The 21,478-nt window shown below is 40.9% G+C and overlaps 1 protein-coding gene across 5 annotated transcripts in view; it reads left to right on the forward strand.

The window, feature by feature from the left end:
• The window catches only part of SATB1 (SATB homeobox 1), a 93,944-nt gene that overhangs the window by 14,876 nt on the left and 57,590 nt on the right, over positions 1 to 21,478 (forward strand). For 2 of the 5 annotated variants that reach the window (XM_040592015.1, XM_040592018.1), the window contains exons 1-5: positions 3,513 to 4,243; positions 7,173 to 7,408; positions 11,224 to 11,400; positions 12,235 to 12,361; positions 13,089 to 13,212. In XM_040592015.1, the coding sequence (XP_040447949.1) occupies positions 7,198 to 7,408; positions 11,224 to 11,400; positions 12,235 to 12,361; positions 13,089 to 13,212 (639 nt within the window). In that variant the 5' untranslated portion in view covers positions 3,513 to 4,243; positions 7,173 to 7,197. Of the gene's footprint in view, positions 1 to 3,512; positions 4,244 to 4,335; positions 4,406 to 7,172; positions 7,409 to 10,451; positions 10,586 to 11,223; positions 11,401 to 12,234; positions 12,362 to 13,088; positions 13,213 to 21,478 lie in introns of those variants that run through there. The other 3 variants (XM_040592016.1, XM_040592017.1, XM_040592019.1) reach the window with 3 other exon arrangements.

The following is a 21,478-nucleotide window of genomic DNA, read 5'->3' on the forward strand; positions in this document are numbered from 1 at the left end:
CCCTGTAATCGCTGGTGGTTTAGTCCCAAATCTTGTTCCAAATCATATTTCTAAATATCTGCTCTAATTCTAATCAGCTCTGCATTTCTCAAATTATCTTGAACGTCCTTTTCTCCCATCACACTGCAGGCAGCATACTGCCAGCTGAAACGCTCACCCTTCACGATTCTCTTTAGTGGTCAGCCTTGCTCACTGCTCAGGTTCACTGTATCACCCTTTCCAGAGAAGGACGGCAAGGGATACAATGTTGGTGTTTTCCATTGTGCCCGCAAAGTTTGAATTCGAGTAATTTAACACCGTTTTTCCTCCAAGTATTCAAACGTATTGGGAAATAATAATTCTCTTTTTCCACGCGCACCCCCCCCACCCCCCCTTTAGAGGGACTGAATAATAATCAGTCTTGTTGGAAAAAAGATTGGTTTCTAAATAAACAACCCACCAGACAGTTACCCCTTCATCATATGTTATGGAAGATGTCATCTACATTTTCCCTTGTTTTTCTTTGTGAAACATGTTTCTTGGTTGGTTTTCTTTTTTCCTTCTCCGCACTCTCGGTAACAGTATTAGTAACCTTTCTCAGGACATGCCACCCAGGCACAACTTTTCACGTTTCCTCTGTGCGCCACCTCCACTTGCTCCGCTGTGAATAATAGCATTATGTAACACATTCATTTTCAAGCGCCGCATTTCTTTGCTTCTGAGATTATAATCTATTTTGTGCATTGCTGAATATGATAAATATTTCATGTATTTCACCCTATTACCATTTTCTGTTTCCTGCATGCCCTGTACGCTGTTTGTGCTCGTTTTGGTAAACGTCAGCTTGTTTCTTTACCTAGTCTCAATGCAATCCTCTTCTTTTATAGTGATATGCGTGTAGCGATGATTTTGTTCTTCATAGATTTATTGATTCACCTTTTCTTTGTTCAGAGGCCATGCTGTTTTGTGTATTAAAGAACCAGTATTAGCCTCCTCACTTGCCTACTCTTGCTGCTGCTTCAAGTTTGTGTGTGCAGTTCGGTATGGGGGGGTGTGTGTGTGTATTTGGGTTTTGTTGGTGGTTTGTTTGTTTTTTTAAAAAGTTACTATCCCAAATATTTTCGTTACCTATCTGTGCAATAATTCACGTTTCCTTTGGTCGCTGACGCAACTTTCCTTTTCGACGTAGCATATTCAAACACTGTTCATTTTATCAATAAAGAAGTTTAATTTTTTGCTTATCTCGTAGCTTGTACAAACTTGTTGCTTTCAAGTTTGTCTAGTTGGGTTACTTTCCCCCCCCAAGTGCATGACGGGAAAAAGTCATGTCTGTCTGGCACTTATTTATTCTGTCAATACGTTTGCACCTTCCAGCGTTCCCCTTCCAGAGGCGGCTGTCGGTCCCGCTCCGCAGAGGCGACACGGGGGCCGCCCTGTAGCGTCCCGCGGCGCGGCGGGCCCGCAGCACCTCACCGCAGGAGCACGGAGCGACTTACTGCGCCCACCGCGGGGTGCGCGGCCGCACGACGTGGCCAGCCCCGGCGCCCCCCGCCTCACCCCGCCGGGGCTGCCGGCCGGTGCCCTGCGCGGAACGGGGGCTGCGCCGCCCGGCCCCCGCCGCCGCCCGGCAGCGCGCCCTGTGCTGCGCCTTCCCCTCCGCGCTGCCAGGGGCGGGCGGCCCTCGCCCCCCAGGCGGCCCGGGGCTGCCCCCGCGGCGCGCCGCGCCCCCACCTGCGGCAGCGCGGGGCCGAGCGCCCCGGGCCCCCCCGCCGGCCCCGGCGCGGACACCGGCCGGGCAACGCGCCGCCTCCGCCGTGCACCTGCCCGCCGCGGCGCGGCCCGCGCAGTCTCTGCGCCGAGGGGCGGGGGTTGCGCGGGCGCGGCGCGCTCGGCACGCCGGCAGGATATTGTTCAGCCTTCACCCCCGCCCCTCCTCCTCCCCCTCCTCCCCCCCCCCCCCCTCCTCCCCCTTTCCCCTCGCCACCCCCCCGGTCCCCCTCACTCCGAGCTGCCGCCGGCTCGCCCCCTCCGCCGCAGGCCCCATCTGCCATGTGCGTGCGTGCGCGCAGGGGGCGCGCGGCCGGCGCGGGGCGCGCGGGGCGGCGGGCATTGTGCGCGGCGCAGCCAGGGCCGCCTCACCCGCACCCAGCTGGCTGCAAATTCGTGCGCGCCCGGAAGCCGCACGCCCTCTTCCCCCGGCCCCCCCGCGCACCTACCGGCGGCGGCCGCCCCCCCCGGCCCGGCGCCCCCTCCCCGCGCCTTCTTGCGGTCCCCCTTGCCACCTCTCCTCTCCCGACCCCCCCGCGTCCCCCCCCCTCCCGCTCCGCCGACCTCCCCTCCCCCCCCCCGCCTCTCTCCTTCACCACCTCCTCCTCCTCCTCCTCCTCTGCCACTTTCTCTCTCTCTCCCAGGACGCGTCGGATGATCCGGGGCCGCCGGGGAAGGGCTCCGGGCAGCAGCAGGGAGGCTGCGTCCTCCTCCCGTCTCGGGCTGTAAAAAAAAAAAAAAAAAAAAAAAAAAAAAAAAAAAAAAGCCGGTGGCCTCGGTGTTATTTTGTATTAAAATGAGGAGGAGGAAGAAGAAGCAGCGGCAGCGGCAGCAGCGGCAGCGAGCGGTAGCGGAGAGGAGGAGAGGAGGCTGTGAGCAGGGGACGGCGGCGGCAGCAGCAGGAGGAGGAGGAGTAGTGATGAGTCAAGTAATAATTTAATGGGGACAGAAACAGAGAGAGAGGGAGAGAGCGAGAGGAGGGGGGGAGAGAGCAGAGCAAGGCAGCTCCGTCCGGGGACACACACACACACACACACACACACACGTATATCCATGTAACATCCAGCAACAACCACCAAACCGGCCTAAATAACAACCATACTCGGCCAGCCAGGGGAAACGAGAATTAAAAAAAAAAAAAAAAAAGACAAAAAAAAAAGCCTACCATTATTATTCTTTTTCAATTATTATTGGGTTTTTGCTGGCTTGGTTTTTGTTGTTGTTGGCTTTTTGCAACCTTTCTATTTTGTATTTTTTACCCCTTCTTGTGAGCAACTCTTCTCGGAGTTCCCAGATTTTCCTTTTTTTTTTTTTTTTTTTTTTTTTTTTTTTTTTTCTTCTTTGCAGAAGCAGAACCAGTTTTTTGTGTTTTGGTGGGTTTTTTTTATTTGTTTGGGTTTTTTTGTTTTTGAATAGAGAGGTTTGGGATATTTATTTTTTTTTTCATTATAATTTCTCCCGGTTTTGGACTCGGAGGGAGTGAAACCTCGTCACTTTTTGTAGTGGTGGTGGTGTGCCTTGTTGTGTGTGTTTCCTTCCTCCCCTCTGTTCTTTTTCTCTCTCCCCTCCTCTCTCGCTCCCTTTCTCCCCCCTCACTCGCACAACAGCCCCCGGTAAATGAGAGGAGACAGGTCCTCTCTGCCTTTTTCCCCCCCCCCCCCTCCCCTCCCCGGACCGCAAAGGCGAGATTAAAAGTGGCATTTTAGTGCCTTTTCCTGCAGTTTTCTCTGCACTTTTTTTTTTTTTTTTTTTTAATCTTCAGTAGCGATCTCTGGGGCTGAGGTTTCCGCAGAAAGTTTGGGGGCTGTTACGGTGTGTATTTTTGCGGAGGGGGAGGGGAGCGGGCGCCTTCTGTGTGTGCAGCTCCTCTGGGTGCCTATTGGAGAATAATAGTGTAAGTGACAACCTAGAAGTAGACTTTCTGCTCTTCACACTGGATAGAAAAGCTGCCTTTTTTTTTCTTTTTATTTTTTTTTTCTTAACACCCCCCTTTCTCACTTGCTTTTGTACGCATTGGTTTTATTTTTGAAAGGATAGCTAGACTTAATTCACCCTCCACCTCCATTTAAACCTGCTACTTTATTTTATTATTATTATTATTTATTATTGTTATGAATTCCTTGTTTTGAGCGTTACACTTGTCTGATCAATTTGATCTTCAGCTCCTTCCGTTGCTAAACCTCGAAAACTGGCTTTCTCAAAAGACATTTAATCTGTATTTTTTGTCCATTGCCGGTTTTGCTCATGGCTACTCTGTTTCTCGCTATCTATTTTTGCCCCTCCCCGCCTAGAGGAAAATAGCAACAAGAAAAAAAAGAAAAAATAAGGGGATATTAGGGGAAGTAGTCCTCAGGTCTGCTGCCCCCCCTCTCCCCCCCCTCCAAAAAGGGGGGGACCTAGAAAACATCAGTCTTGAACTTCTTCCTCTTCAAGAACCCGGGCTGCAAAGGAAACCTCCTTTGTTTTTGTTATTTATATGCTGTCAAGTTTTGAAGTGGTGAGTTTCGGGTCGGTTTTGCTAATTTCACTCAGAAAACTGCAGTGTTTCTGTTTCTAGATAAGTACTTTGCTTCTTTGTCTCTTTAAAAGGTCACAGGGAAAGCTTGGCCTGGATTGTGAGAGCCATATGGAACGGATAAGTGCGGAGCCTCTCTCAAATGTGATTATGGGTTTTTATGGGGGAGGGAGGGAGGGAAGAGGAGGGGAAAGGCATGGGGAGGGGGCTGATTCAGGAGGAGAGAAAGAAATAATATAATACCGGTGGCGTTACGTCGCGACAAAAGGAGATACCGCACCGACTCTCATTCAGAAATTGCGCGGTGTGCCCGTACGTGTGTACGCTGTCTCTGGGAAACTGTGCCTTGAAATTGTGCTCTTCTCTCAATGCCTGTGATGAAAACTTGTAGTTGTGAGAGATGCCTAAACGCGAAACCCAGGGAAACTCTTGGCCTGGAACCGGCGGAGGTGATAGTTCCCTCTCTGCAACCCTCTCCCTGGGCAGGCCACGCTGGTTGTTGCTCATCACTATTCCAAACTGAGGTTTCAGTGAACTTTAGCCTTGGGCATGGAGTTTAAATGAGTAAATTAGGTGTTTTATGTGCATGTAATTTTGCTTTGTAACATAAAGCTTTTTACAAGATGACTAAGCGGTGAAAGGATGCCGATGGGTGGGTATTCTCGGGCCAAGCGAAAATGACCCATTTGATGTTTTGGTTGTAGTCAGTGCATTAACTTAACTGCGTTCTATCACTTTTATTCACTGTACATGATGTAGTGCGATTCTGACTCATGATGACTAGATACTTTTTGTAGCAAAGAATCTCAGTGCCTTAGAGTACTTCTGAAGTTGCCAAAAGTGACAAGGATTTTCTTGTTTGAGGCATTTTTGTTTGGTTTGGTTTTACTCTTCCCCCCGCTCCCCCTTTTTTCCTCTTTTTTGTTAACATTCTTATTCTTGAGAGAGACCAGTCTCGGAAAAGCAGCTTTATAGCGTGTTAGCATCGTCATTAACATCGGAAGATGTTAATGATTTGAATCTGTAATTCTTTGCTTAGGCTGCAGTTAACACAGTAAACAACGAAAAAAAAATCTTTTCGAAAAGTGGCTAAAATAGGCACGTTTACTGTTATTGAGACACACAACCTAAAACAGGTGGGGGATCAAGATGAATGGTAAACCTTAGCCTGTCACCTTACAGCATAAGGGAAAATGATTTTCTGAACTTCAGCTATTCAGTGGCATTCTTGAGGTTGCTTGTAAATGTTCGGATTAATATATTACCTCTTTCTTCACCATATCGGGGAAAAGCAGCGTGATATTCAAACAAGAAAAAAATAGTTTACAGAATTGTCATTGGCATATATACCGATGACAGAGAAATATATAAAAAAAAATCCTAAGATGTGTAGGCTTTAATAGCTTTGCTATGAAATGTCAGAAAATGTATTGAATTACTAGGCAACTGAAAGAAAGTAGCAATTATCAGATTCGCACCAGTCTTTCTAAATGTGACTTCCCCAGTATTAGTATTTTTACTTGCTAATGTAAATATTAGTTCATAAACTTATGTCTAGTCACCTGTCCTTAGTCATTATATTATATACATAACATAATTGCCAGTGTAGTCACACCTTTCTCAGTTAGAGAAAGTAGGGTGAAACACCTAACAATCACAACAGTATTGAGGAATGAAATCATAACCAGAAAGATGTCTCAGTTCTCAGCAACAGATATTTTTTTTGGGGGTGTGTGTGGTGTGTGTGTTTGTTTGTTTGGGTTTTTTAGTATAATTAGCAAAACAGATTCTGATGAGAGACAAAAATCCTCTAAACTTAATCCATTATGTTCTAGGCTTGGGAGATTTTTAGTGATTTAATTGGAATCGTTATTCGTGGACGGAGGTTTAAAAAGTTTATAAAAAGGGTAATATAAGCATGCTAACATATAGCTTTCCTTAATTTGCTATTGAAAATACTGCTGGATTTTGGTTTCAAATAGCTGTGCCAACACGTAAGCTATCATCCCCCAGGTTTGGTTGTTTTTGTTTTTTTTTTTAATATATTTAAGGGCTTCAAAAGTGCTGTAGAAATTGTGGGTTTTTTCCCAGCATTATGTTTTGTGAGATGCTATCTGCTCTTCTCAATTATTTTTTTTAATTCAGTACATTACTCCATTTAACACTTAAAGCTTAACATCTGAAAAATTTCACAGACATATTTTTAACTTTGCAAAGTTGATAAACTCTTTGTATAGCATTGGTTAGGAAACTCAAAAGCAACCATATCCCGCCACTGGTTTCCGAAGTTAAATTATCCTCTAACTTCTATTTTTAAGAGGGGGGGGGGGGGAAGGAATTGTAAATGAACAATTTCCTACATCTCTGATAAATCTGTTGCTCCCTCAACTAAAGTTTTAACAGTCTCTCTATTGCTGTGCATCCATTTTTTTTAATCAAATAGATTGAGAAATATCTCACTAGAATCTTTTTCTTTCTCTCTCTTCCTCTTAACATATTAAAAACACCCGGGATTAATAACAGACCTTTCTGTGAGATTTGTAACAATAGCTGTGTTGGAGCACATACCTTGACAATCATCATTGTTTAGATGAGTCTTAGTCTCTCTCAGATTTAATAGAATATCTCTGAAGATTTTTTTTTTTTAAAGGGTACTCTAGTTGGCTTTTAAGAAATAATTCCACCCGATTATGATGCGATCTCTCTGTAAACTGGGGTATGAGGTCATTTTTGGAGAGTAAGTTTGTTTCTTTTAAAAAAGGCATCTTCTTTCCAGTTAAAATAGTTATTTATTCTTCTTTGTGAGCTTATGATACATATATATATATCTCTGTACATGTGCAGGCTGTATACGTATACATATGCGCACACGTGTACAACATATATTTTTTTTTTTTTTGAATCATGGCAGGTGATCTTTAGAGGCGGGACTGAGTATGGATCATTTGAACGAGGCAACTCAGGGGAAAGAACATTCAGAAATGTCTAACAATGTAAGCGATCCGAAGGGTCCACCAGCCAAAATTGCGCGCTTGGAACAGAATGGGAGCCCATTAGGAAGAGGAAGACTTGGAAGTACAGGAACTAAAATGCAAGGAGTGCCTTTAAAACACTCTGGACACCTGATGAAAACTAATATTAGAAAAGGTAACACTTTTGATAATTCTGCATTGGAGAAATATGGATGATAATATTTTTGGGGGAAAAGCATACTTTTGCAGACTCTACTTCATTTATATTTCAGGATTAAATCTCCATTCTAAAATACTATATATTCCCAACTCTGATATAAATCACATTTGGGAAATGTAAGCTTCATGCTTGGGTGGAGCATCTTGCTTTACAGGGTGGAGTCTGATTTTTGTTAAGGTAAAGGCTAGCTGCCCTGATTAAAGCAAATTCCTACATTGAAATAGAAGTAATGTAATGCATTAATTCTTTGAGTAGGTGTTGGGCTAGGAAACGCAAAAATATCTAAGAGTAAATACCGAACCCCCAAAACAAATTCTCGCCTTCCCTCTTAATGATGGTCCAAGCTTGGAAGGGCAGTAGTATTTCCATAACAGTTGCAAGTTGGTTTAAAGGAGGGAGTGTAAATCTTTAGGTATCACATTGGAAAAGTCATTTATGATGTCAATCTTTGCAGTTTATTTTCTTAAGTACAATTCATTATTGAACAATGAACAACTTGGGTGTCATATTTTTCAGTGGCTGGTTTGCTGTAATTAGACATTTACACAAGGAAAAGGCACATTTAGAATCATTGATGTTTATATATGGATGGCTTTTGTTTGCACTGAAAATACTTTTAATGGACGATTATCTATAAATTTTGCTTCTCAAAATGTGTAAGTCTTTTTGACCATGTCCTGCAGGCTTGCTAATTTAAATCAAAATACGCTGCAAGTAATTTGGCATTTGTTTTAAAACAGCCTCTACTTTCCTTAGTATAATCGGTGTATGTTTATAGTCCAGATTTTTCTTGCATTTGCTAAGCAAAGTGCAAAATGCAACCAAGACTATTAAATGCACAAAGTTAGAAGGCAGAGGAATTTCATTGTGTCTGATGCATAACATTTATCGTACAATCATTTATTTTTTCCTTGGTTTGGTGAAAACAAAGAATATATTGATCCTGAAATGAACAGACACAGCAGTCCGTATTGTTAGATCTTTATCTATTAAAAATGGAAAAACAGCACTTCAGCAAATTCTTTGGCCTCTGCTCATGATTACCCTATTTATTGATTGTTTGCCAAGAATGTATGCATCTTAAGAAAGCCAGGGTAAGAGCATTAAAAATATAATTTATTATGGCTTTTCAAGCAGAGTGCATTAACATTGTACAGTGAAGCAGTGGGGCTATATAAAAAGGACTTTCTGACGCCTGCAAACATATAAGTTCCATAAATTCCTAAATAGGAGATTTCAGCTGTCTCTGGTATTATGTGATATTTGCACAGCAAACTTTAATGCCAGGACAGTTTTAGACAAGGATTCTACAGACTTCACTGCTCCTTATGGCAGACGTGCTGTTTACACAGACTCGTAAACCTTCAGCAAAAGCTCTAACACTGCCTTCAGGTTTAAATCATTCTGTATTTTTAGCAGCAAGCACTGACCAATGCTCTCCCCTTTAATACTAGAAGGTTATGAAGTTGCTGCACTTGGAAGTCTTGCCAAGTACTAGCAGGAGTGATCAGCCAGCTGAGATTGTGCTCTCCTGTATAACATTTTTCACATTAACAGAAGGACACTAGTGACAGTTTGCTAAAAGATTTAGTGGCTTGATTTGTAGTCAGATGATACCTGTGTCGCACTACCAGGATCCACCTCTGATAATCTACGCTGTACATCACAATTTGGCCAGAAGGTTCTCCCGTGTTGTTTAAAGTACCACATTTTCCAGAATGCTGCAACTCAAGAGACTGTGTCCCTGGCAAAAAGTGTGCTGATATGCAGCTAAGTACCTGTGCGTTGCTAGTTTTGTGTCTGATCATGGCTTAATTTGTAGGAACTGATAAGGGGAAAACCAAATAAGCTTTAGCTGTTTTTGAGTGTATCTGCACTGTTTGTTAAAATGAAGCTTTGTTTACACTTCATCTTCAGGTATTAACTGTGAAACTACTTAAGAATTTTGAACCCTTACTCTGAGTCAGATGGTAGTAGGTCAAACATCAATTGTGAGAGCCTGGAAGGGGGGGGGGGGGGAACACCCGCACCACCTTTTTGCAGATGAAGCGTGTGTGTGCTTTAGAAAGCTCTCCACAGCTTAATTAAAACCAATGAAGAAATCGCCAATTTGCATGTACTGTTTTTGCTTTGGTCTTCTCTCCCTTCCTGACCAGGCTCACTTAGGTTTTGAAAAAACAGGACAAAAAAAAAAAAAGCTCCTTCCTGCACTACATAAATATTGGCAAGCTTTTAGTCTTGTCTTTCATGCTGAGCCTATTGGGCAAACTGGAGTGAGTTTGTGAGCTTTTCCAAGCAAGCCTGAAGGGGTTTGTTTGCCAGGGATTGACTCTCTGGTGAACAGATGTAGTTTAAATATACGTGCTTAAGAGGTATCTTTTTTTATCGTGATTTTTCGCTATACATTAGAGCACAAGTCAACAGTCTCGGTCTTAAAGCATTTATCTGTTGTCAAGAGTAAATCTTCTTTTCAGACTACAGCACGTCTGGTGCACCTTAGCAGGTTAGGAGGTTTCCGTAAGTCCAGAGGGCAGTGGTTATAGAGGCATTAACATTGTAGGACTAATTGGAGTTCCTGGGTGCCCTGTTAAAATAACCCTTGTCATCATTTATGCTAAAGATGATACCCCTCTGGCAGGCTGCCATAAGACAGTTCTGTACATCTGCTTTTAACCCTTTTGCTTTCCATCATTAAGAGATCCTAACCTGTGCTGCTGGAGCCAGTGAGACAGGACCGGGGCCTAAAACGGCGGGTCCGAGGTCATCGTGTCATCGGTGTCCGGCTGGGAGGCTGGGAGGGGTTTTCACAAGGTCTAGGAATCTGATTGCTGGGAGAGACTTTGTCCCCAAAACAACTCAAGTCATTTGTTACTTCTCTGTCTGTTGTCAAAAGGGAGGGGAAAAAAATGAAAACAACAACAACAAAAAAAAAGGCAAAAGGAAAGGAAAAAGGTTATTTGCTTAATATTCTGTGCAACATAGGGAAGGGTTTGTCGTGTGATGCTACAAAACTGGAAATTAGTAATTACTTTCAGGCATATCAAAATAGCAGTGGATACCAGAAAGTGGAATGTAAAGGGCAGGAGGCAACAACAGCAGCAGCAACAGCAACAAAAAAAGCGTGAACTGCAGGTACGCTTCTTAAAATGGCATTGAAATCATGATTTGATCCTTAAAGATGCGAGTGAAAGTAGTGCTCAAGTGCACTCAGTGAATGAAGCACGAATTAGTGTTAACTTTTGCCTTGTTTCCTTGTGTACTCTTTTCAGAGTGAATGTATGACACACAAGGTGATTTGTTGTTGATGTTGAAGGCAATTAAATATTTTTGGCAGGGCTAAGAAAGTTTTAATGTTAACGCACAAAATTATGTAGCTGGTACTAAAATGGCTTACAGTGAAGACATCTGCAGTATGTATTTAGGTTCTCATGCTGCCTGCTACTCACAACAAATCAGGCAGGACAGAGAGAATCAACTTCTCTTCAGTCAACCTTGTTATTTCTATAGAAGGTAATTCTTTAAATCTCTATCTGATCAAGCGAGATAAATTGGCATTTCTGCTTTTCAGAGATGTATGTTTTGTAGAACTTTCTGTTTTTTAGGGAGGGTGAGGGGAAAGGACTCGGGGAATATGTTTATCAAATATTTGTGATGATTCTTGATGCTTCCTGTGCCTGTTCGTACAGGTTTTATTTACATAATGCTGTATAGACCCACCTACTCTACTATAACTCAAGTTTAATACGTTAAATTTAATTTTTTTTTTATAGGAAGTATGCTTCCAGTTTTCTGTGTAGTGGAACATTATGAAAATGCCATTGAATATGATTCAAAGGAGGAGCATGCAGAATTTGTGTTGGTGAGGAAGGATATGCTTTTCAACCAACTGATTGAAATGGCATTGCTATCACTTGGATATTCTCACAGCTCTGCTGCCCAAGCAAAAGGTAAATAAGATTATGAAATTGTACGATGAATTATGTTTTTTGTGCGGTCTTGGGGGAGGGGCAGGATTTCCTTCAGGAATGTGATGCAGGTTTTACTACTTAAACTTCTTGCAGATTCTATCTCTGATTTCTTTTTTCCTTAATGTATTTTGTTTAGTTAGTACATGTTTTGTTCATGGGGAATGTGGAGGTAAATTCTTTTTCTTTGGTTGGGTGTTTTTTTTTGGTGGGTTTTTTTTTTGTGTTTTTGTTTAAAGAAAAAAAAAGACTTTGACTGAATCATTAGTATGCTTATTGACCTTAATAATCTGCTCCACTGAGGATCCACAAGGAAGTGTAAAGCATATTTGAGCAGATGGACTGTTGAGAGTCAACTTGCATTTATGACTGAATATCCAGCTCTGTTTCTTGTATTTTGTTCCTGATGATTTTATAGACTGCAAAGTTGTGGGGTTTTTATGTACACAGTCCTTGCATTGCAAAATCCTTTCTAATTTATTAAGAGGGATGCTAACTATTATATCGTGTCCTGTTGAATTCATGGGAACTTAGGAAAATACACTTATATACATATTAAAAAAAATCTCTACTGTAATGCATTTGTATAATTTCATAATATAGATAACACATATCCTTGGTAGTGTGTGGGTGGGGGTTTTGGGTGGTGGTGGTCTTTTGTTTTGCCGGATTTAAGAGGCTAGAAACAAAGGTGGTGATCTTGTTAAAGTCAGAGATTTCTTTTGCCCCTAGGAATTAACAGGTAAATTACTTTTTTCAATTTTTCCTGTCTTTCTTGCCCACTCCCCCTCCCGTCAAAAAACAAAAATCCCACAGGGCTTATCCAGGTTGGGAAGTGGAATCCAGTTCCACTCTCCTATGTGACAGATGCCCCTGATGCTACAGTAGCAGACATGCTGCAAGATGTGTATCATGTGGTCACACTGAAAATCCAGTTACACAGGTAAGCTGCATACCAGTTCTGGGACGTGAACTGTTACTTGTCTGCTCTTACTGTTAATATTGCTTGTATTTAATTCCCACTGTGCTGTCTGCTCAAAGCACAAAGGCTTATCTAAATTCCTTTTTAGTTACTCTAATTCTTCTTTAACTTACAGTATACTATTGCAGAAAACTTTTATAGCTCTGATACATAGATTTTCTTTGGATATCTCATTAAAACTATATTGCATTTTAGTCAATTAAATGATGCATTACAAGAAGGCATTTTACATAAAGTTTACTTAAGAGAAAAATATTTTTGCATATCATGAACAGTACCATCTGTGTGCATTTTGTAAAAGAATGACTTGCTCACACTTATTGTTGCCATCTAGGTTCTTAAATTTCATGGTAACAAAAAAGAAAAAAATGGTTAATATATTAATGCTTTTCATGATCAGTCGTGAGAAAGCATTACACCTTAAATTGTTTTACCAAGCGCATCAGAGCAGGAAGGTAGAAGTAACATGAAAAAATAGTCGCCACATGCAGCTGATGTATAATTCATGCATCAATACAGCAGATGTGTTGTATAAAGTAATTAACTAATCGGAACAATCAGGAGACCGAGAGCAATCTCCAGATGCATCTGCTTGATGCGCAAAATGAAATCTGTCTGTCTTAAAGGAATGTTCTGCAGCAGGATGCAATCTTGTAATAATCCCTTTTCTAATCTGTGTTTCAAATAGTTGCCCTAAACTAGAAGACTTGCCTCCTGAACAATGGTCTCACACAACAGTAAGAAATGCTCTGAAGGACTTACTGAAGGATATGAACCAGAGTTCATTGGCCAAGGAATGTCCCCTTTCACAGGTACTTAGCATAACATGTAATAAATAATAAAGCACTATAGGCAACGCTGATGTGAGATTTGAGATTTCTACAGACTGTAGCAAGTAGTACCCGTGGAGTGAATCTGCCAAAAATGCAAATTCATTTGACCACTTCGTGATCTTTATAAATATGCCTGATTCATTTTGAACGTAGTCTTACAATGTTTCCCATGGGGAGTCGTGAAAGGTTGTTTACACCACACTAAAATTGTCTCACAGCAAACTGGATTTTAACTGGTTTTTGTCTTCAGTCTTTGAACTGCTTTGATGCAACTACTTTTTTCAAGCACATGTGTTCAAGATGTTAAAAGGCTCTTTACTTACTGCTGTCAAAAGTACTATTGAGTCTGAATGCTTGTTAGATAACCTACAGTAGTTTTAAATGCTAATTCATAAAATGAGACAGTCTTCGGCATGCTATATGAGCAGGGAATAAAGAATAAAGCTCTTTGGATGATGTGCTGTTGTTGCAAACAACCAAAGGAAAATCAGTCATTTATTAGTTCTAATCAAAATATACCTAAACAAAAATGAAACATCAATTTATGCATTGCTAAAAATTGAACTGATGCTTTCCTCGAGTCCTAGTTTTATTGTTCTTTTTTGCCGTTCTTTTTGTCATTCTTTTGTGAAATAACTGTGAAGGCGCAACTTGTTTTTTCTATGCAGTACTGTGTCCAGTGATGGCTGTGGTGGGAACATCATATTTATTTTTACCTTTTAAATTTTAAAATGCATTTTGTTGTGGTGCAGTGGAGACAAATCCAGTATACAAATAAATTATGCCAGTTGCAGGGAGGGGGAAAAGGAAATTAAGGAAGTCATGGGATTTTTATGGGAATTTTATTTTGTTTGCTCAGAATATTGGAGTCTTTGTCTCTGAAAGACTTCAGTTAATCTATAGAGGACTACTCTCTTTGTCTTTCCAGTGGATATATTAGCAGGTTGTTTTCCCATCACTTTTTTTTTCCCCTTATGGCTAGACTGTTTTCAGTGATGTGGCTCCAATATAGGAAGTTTTGAAGTGGAAATAATCAAAATTATCTTCACTGGTTGCAAACCATTCCAGTAATAGGTCTGCAAAGTTATCTTGTACATACCTACTATAAAAGCATGTGAGGTTTTGCACTGCTGGCTTATGGAGGCTGCAGGTAATTTGGGATTTTTCTCGGTTTTAATCTAATAGTGCTGTGTTTTAATTGATACTGATAGAAAGCAAGTAAATTCTATCGAGATGGGATATTTAATTTCTATTTGGACATTTTTTTTCATGTAGCAGCTTCTGTATATATGTAGGTGATGCAGTGGTAAAGCAGAAAAAAGTTTTTAAAAGGAATACTTCACTAGAGACAGTATTATGGTACTGGAGACAATTCAATAATTACACTTTTAAAAAGTTGATTTTTAAACTATACTGCATCTTTATATAATAATTTTAATGGACAGAAAGCATCTTGCCTAATCACAGCTCTTGAAGTTAGCACTTGAGATGACCAAAACCCCAGATTACAGAACTCTCATTTGGGGCTGTTTATTTACTGTTTTGCACTTCTTTATTTGTAAAACTATAATTTAAAGCTGTGAGCTTCTTTCTGTTGTTAAAAGCATGCTTATTACTTTTGTCATCTCTGTCTCCACTGGCACTGCAGTAGTTGGGTTGCAAGAATGTAAATAGCTTCTGCTTTTCTTCTTTCTTTAAAGACCAAATCACATTAAGCTTAAAATACATTTATTTATTCTTAACTTTTAGAAGAACAAGCTGTTACAGCGGTTGATCGAGAGCCCATCAGTCTAAATCTTCCCATTTCCCTCCGGGAGCTTGAGGGAGGACGCGTTGATCTGACTGTGTCCTTTTCACATGACTAAACTGATCTGCGTGCTTCCCGTATTTGCCTAAATAACTCATCGTATATTTCTCCTATGGAAGGGACACCGATTTAAGAGTGTCTGCGTTCTATTAAATGTATTAAAGTTTGTGAATTGCCCTGCAGTGGCATGCTGCAGCGACAGAGGGGAGAAGTAAGGGCAAGGCAGAGGTCAGGAGGCAATGCTTCCTTTGAAGGTCCATCAAAATGCCAGCATGGGAGAGATCTTCTGAGAGCAGAGAAGTGGTGTCTCCTGTTATGTACTTCATGGGCATAGGTAATGCCATGTGAAGTGCTTCATCACGAATGCAAACTAATGCAATGACACCGTACCATAACTTATTAACACTGTTATGGATATCATTTATTAACCACATGATGAGATGACTCAAATTGAGAATGAGAGTAGTTATCGTTTTCTGTCACTGTCGTTAGCAGTACTCTATTTGGTGTAGATATGGAAGGATTTGTTACAAAGTATTCAAGTTGCGGTGCTCAATGCATGGCATCTCTGAAGCCCCGTCTATGCTCAGAAAACTGAGAATCATCATCCTTAAAATTTACTGTATTTTCATAATTAGTCTCGCATTTTGTGTATTAAAAAATTACTCAAGTTTATTCAGAATACTGACATTCTACGTACTGCAAAAAAAACCCCAAGCAAACTATTTTTTGTAGTGCACATATATTTAATAGCTTGAAAATATGTGAGCAAACAAACTTTGAGATCCAGTTTGTCTTTATTATAGGGTCTGGAAAACTTAACAGCATCATCTACCGAAGTTTGTTTTGGTTGTTGGTTTTTTTTTTTGGTCATAGTTTTTTTACCATTTGCTTTCTTGTCGAACTAAAACCTTGGAAGTGTACAGGATTAAACTCTTCATGCCTTCCTTGCTAAAGCACCACTCTGAATCTTGCTTTCATTAGGAGAGTTGAATACATAGTCTCTTTTGAAGCTACTGTAATTGTCTTGCTCTGTGACTTCTGTGGTCACCCCTGAAGGCCAGGTTTATTGCGCAGTGTATGAGCCTGCATCACAGGGAATCCCTGTCAACATGACTTGGAGTGCTCGGCACAGACTGGATCAAATACATGGCTCTGAATTGCCATGGAATTGCAGGCATCTGTCTAGAGGTTTAGTCTCACATTTTTGCTAACAAGCAGGCAAGGTAAAAGGACGCTGCAAACTTTGTATGGACAAGCCAAGCCTGTTCTGAATTATGCACTGCAGTATGTATTTTCATTCTTTACCTTGGGTTTGCGGATTTTATTGCTAGAGACTAGCAGCATACGCAGATGCCAGGTGAAAGACTTTTCGCATTTGATTCGCATGACTCGCTTCATTTCTGCTTCCTCTCCAGACCTCTTTTGATGGGGAAAGCAACTTGGAATTTAATCTGAGGCTCAATTTTGGGCCATCTTGTGCATTCCATTAAATTGGTGCATCTTGTGAGTGGCCTAGATCTCATTTCCCTCCTGTTTTGGCTCTTCAGTCTCCAAAGGGTTGTGAAGAAATTGTTCTACCATCAATGCTTATTTCCAACCCCTTGCACGGAAGCTCTGCTCTACTCCAGTCTGTTGGGAGCTGCTCTAAAGTGATCAGGCAGGCAGGCTGGCCTGTTGCATTTATTTGTGTAATGTTAGTTCTTTCATGCCTCTACTTGACCTTAGTCCTAGCATTTTCATACTTCACTTCCATAGTTGTGTTCTGTTTTCTTTTTTAGCACAGAAGTCTCTTATTACTTCCACAGTTGAAATAACTGAAATACTACTGACAGTGTTTATGCTGATATGAATAGTTTTTGTTTTGTTTTGTCCCTATTGTATTATTCTCTCTCTCTGTATATATATATATATAGTTAGATAAGTTGTTATGAGGGAGAGGAGAGCAACATGGGCTATTGGCCTGAGAAAAGGCTGGAAATTCTTTTGATAATTCTGGAGCAAACTCACTGTGTGCTTTTGAACATTTAGATGTACCCCTTATCTTGAGTTCCTGTAACCTTTTCCTTGAAAGGAAGATAAGAAGTCACCTACCAAACGAAGAGATCGTACAGATTAATTAGTATCTGGGCGCTGCTTTGAAAATATGGCAGTGATCAAATGACATTGACTTTTCTACTAGTATTATCTCACCTGATTTTTTTTTTTATTTTCTACAAAAAGATTCTCTGAACGATTGTCATTAGTATTCACAAACAGGCACTTTATCAAAACACTGCAAAAGCACTTCTGAAGCAAGGGATCCTTTTGCTTCTCTCCTAGTATCCTGGAATGCGAAGGTGGTTTTTTGCTGTGGTTTTTTTTTTCTTGTTGTTTGTGGAATTTAGGGTTTTTTTTTCCTTTGGTCATCCTTTGAAACTGCTTGCGTCTAGCCTGACTGTCAGGGCAACCAATAGTCAGTGCGTTACAGATGAGAAATTCCAGGCCTTGAGGTATAGTAGAATCTCAAATCTCATGATTTATTATTTTTTAAAATATTTTGTAGGGGACATGCAAGATTTCTGTGGAATATATCCAAAGGATGTGATACTTGCACAGTCATTTACAGATATCGCATTACTGTTTTAATTTTTTTGAAGATATTTGTGTGCACCCCCACCCCCCCATGTCTTTAATGTCTTTTACATAATTTCGCTCTTGATGATGAGGGAATGGTGTTTTCTCAGTTAGAGGGATATACGCTTGCATTCCATGAGATGTATGCACGCACAGAAACAAGTGCTGGTATGATACCGAAGTCTGAATAGTTTTGCACTTGTGATAAATATAGCCATCCTGACTGCATTTTGATCAAACTTCTGTGCTGTAGTGAATAATTGCCTGTGTCTGACATGGGCATGCTATAGATCATATACTTCCCTTTTTCTTCAGATAACCTGCCCTGAGTTTGCGTGCTGTTTTATGCAGATGTTGTGCAGACTTTATGTGATCTGGCAGAGACACCAGACAGAAAGCCTGCTCAGAACATCAGTGTTTCTCAGTTCACCTGATCCGAAGGCACCTGGCCGTCATAGCAAATAAGCAGTGCAACAGAAATCCGCACGCGCCTCCTCGCTGCTCTTCTGACCACCCCCCCCCCCCCGAAACCCAAACAAAAAAAGTTGCATTTGCTAAAATTAAAATTTCCAGACCTATAAATAACCAAGGAATGAGCTATTAAGAGTTGCCAAAATACATGCTTTTTATGAGCCATTTTTAACCGATGCTTTACAAAAATGAAAGGTGTTTTTTGCCCTCCCCTTTCAACCTTACCTGCCCAGACCTGAGATCAAGTCCCTTGGATTTCTTTGTTCCCTGTCATTCTCTTCTCTCCTCTTCTCCTCCTCCCCTCCCCCAATAATTAATAACCTAAGCAAGGAATGCAGCTCCTTTTCTACTTTAGAAGTTACTGTACCTCAGATTTTAAAGTTGTCATTAATTATTTCAAGGAAGTAAATCCTTGAGGGCCTGGGCTCAGGTTTTGGCAGGTAGGGCCTTTCAACCCACCCCTCAGTTGCTTGAAGAGGATTCACTCTGATGTCTCTTCAAGCTGGCGTGTATTTGGATTTGTAAAACATTTTAATTGACTATTAAAATTTGTGCCTATGTTTTTTAGCCATCCAGATAGAATGGGCAGTACTGAGCCTATTGTTGATGGGACAGGGAAGATGAAATACGTGTGTTGGTAGAGTGGTGTGAGGACATTGGCAGGATACTCGGCCTTTCAATCACTTGATCTTTTGATCATTGATTTATGTTCTTTAGATGACCTAAACTCTCTGTGTTAAAGCTCTATCTGTCTGTCTGCAGCTGTTTTATCTGAGCAGTGCCCTGTTAAAAGAGAAAAAACATAGCTATTTTCTTCTGCCTCTTCATTAGAATTAACTATAATGAGGGTGCCCCACTTATGGGGCCTGGACTTGCTGTGGGGAGGAGGGGAATATACCTTGTTTCTCAAATAAATGCAGTTTCCGACTTCAGAGGACTCTGCAGCATCAGTGTGTTCCTTAGTATCCGCGCTGCGTGAGGCCTTGTTTCTGCTTCTGAAAAAGTGAGGAGTCCAATAGAGGGGTTGTGATAGTAGTGTATTTTGTTTTGTTTTTTATTTCTTTTACACTCCTGAAGTCAGCTGTATGAGGATGTAAGTAGCTGTCTTCTGCCAGGCTGTCCTGTGAACAAAGTACAAAATTCATGTGTTTCTAAGAGAGTAACATTTTTGGAACTGTGCTCCCCACTTTGTGTGCTAACCACTTGGGGTTGTATCTCAGCAATTTTGAGAACTGTGTCATGTGAATGATTATCTGCATCATATGGACTTCGAGTTTTAGGGAAGTGATGGAACAAAAAAGGAACAGGGCACGTTATCTTCTGATACATTTTGCTTCTGAAACGTGCACGTGTTGTAGAACTGAGCCCTACTCGACTCAGTGGTCCTGAGAATGTTCTATAGAATAACTCGCTTTTTAAATATTTGTGATGATGTTCTGCTTTATATATATATAAAAAAAACTATGTGCTGCTTTTTTTTATTTTTACGTTCAGTGGGTTAAGAAACAGTCAAGTAATGCACTGCTACAGAAATCTGTATTCATTCATTCATGTTTCTTGCATACTTCTTAACGCAATCATGGCCAAGTGCAAACACTGATTTTTTTATTTTTTTTTTTCCCCATAACTTTATTAGAGGGTTAACAAGCCACTCCTCCAGTGTCCTTTAAAGCAAGATTGCGAATAAGTCTCTTTTTTATTTTTTTTTTCTTTCCCCTTCTTATTGGCAAATCGTTGGCTGTAGAGTACTGCACAAGTATAAACAACATGAGAGATCCTTTAACATAACATGAGAGAGCCTTTAGTCGCTTTGCTCCCTAGCTTTGGATCTCATTGCCAATTGAAGTAAGGAAAGCTCTGGCTGTTGGGACTTTTAAATCTAGACTTAAAAGTTATTTGTTCTGTTTAGCATTTTTAAAATGATTCTATTAGGAATTGTATGTGCTTCAGTTTTAATTTTAACTCATAATGATTGTAAAGCACCCTGGGATGCTTGCACGAAGGGCGCTACAGAAACCCAAGATTGTATTGTACTGTGTTGTAATGTATTGTATTATTACATGGTGCTGGAGTTGGACCACGGACAATTCATAGAGAAAGCGTTTGAATACTTAGCTAAAGATAAGGAGTGCGTGTGTGTGGGGGTACTGTCTCTTCTTGCTTCTTTTTCCCCTTTTCTGTCAGTTATTTTATTAAACTAAATTAACATGGCAGTTATTCCCTACGAAATGCCAGCATAATTTACTGCTGCAGAGGGGCTCAAAATGTAAACCAGATGATAAACTAAAAATAAAAAAGTCCACATTAAGATTTAATTGCACTTCCCTTTCTATATTACGTTCTTATGTAAAATACATTACAAAACAGTACTTTCTTTATCACTTCCTTCACTTTTAACTGAATTTCATTAACAATAAAGAAATATATTGTCTCTGTTTCAGTAATGTCACTTGACAGTTAATCCCTTAACTTGATGTACATGTCTTTAAGATATTTTTTTTTTCTTTTATAAAGAACATGATAGCACTGACTGGAGCCAAGTATTGCACAATCATGTGATTTGCAAGTTTCCCAGCTCACAGCTTTGCCAGTGCAGGTCAATTCACACCTGCCACACTTATGCCATTCTGGTCCTCATGTTGCTTTTCCTCAGTGATTGTCAGAGGTAGAGAGACTTGTGCGTGCGGCTCCTTCCTTCCCCCCTCCCTCCTCACTCCAAATGTGTGGTAAACCTTGTGCATTGGAAGTGTCTGCTCAGGAATTAAATGGAGTTTAATTTCTGTCCATTAGGAAGCTGCTATCCACATCGCCAATTAAGCCTTCTATTTAAAGGGCGAGGAGATATGTATGTCTACATCTTAATCACTGCTGCGACTGGTTTGCAGAGACCTTCCCTGACTGGTTCATTTATTGCTAGCAGTGGTGGGAGGCACGGAGATCAGCATGGTTATAAAACCTACCAAAAGCTGAGCAAATGCTGTAGGTGCAGTAGCGTCACTGTCAGCAGACTTAAAGCTGAGGTACGCCTGTGTTAGGGGATGCAAGGGTGTAGGCTTAAAGATGTGTTGGGAGAAAATTACTTGAATTGGTAATAATTTTTTACCTGACGGGAATGAAAGCAAAGCAGGACCCACTTATTGAGAGGCAATGCTAAGAGAGCAGCAACCCTCGCCTTGTCAGACCAGACTCATTGCGTGTCTTCACTCTAATCATAACTTAGAAGGGAGATGTGTTTTTTAAACAGGCTCTGAGCAAAACTCTCAGAGCTTGTTCCCTCCCCGATGCTTTTTCCGCCCCCCCCTTCTTTTCTAATTAACAATTAGATTCTTCCTTTTTATTTCCAAGAAATAT

The sequence above is a fragment of the Falco naumanni genome, chromosome 4, assembly GCF_017639655.2.
Source record: "Falco naumanni isolate bFalNau1 chromosome 4, bFalNau1.pat, whole genome shotgun sequence".
Classification (NCBI taxonomy): Eukaryota; Metazoa; Chordata; class Aves; order Falconiformes; family Falconidae; genus Falco; species Falco naumanni.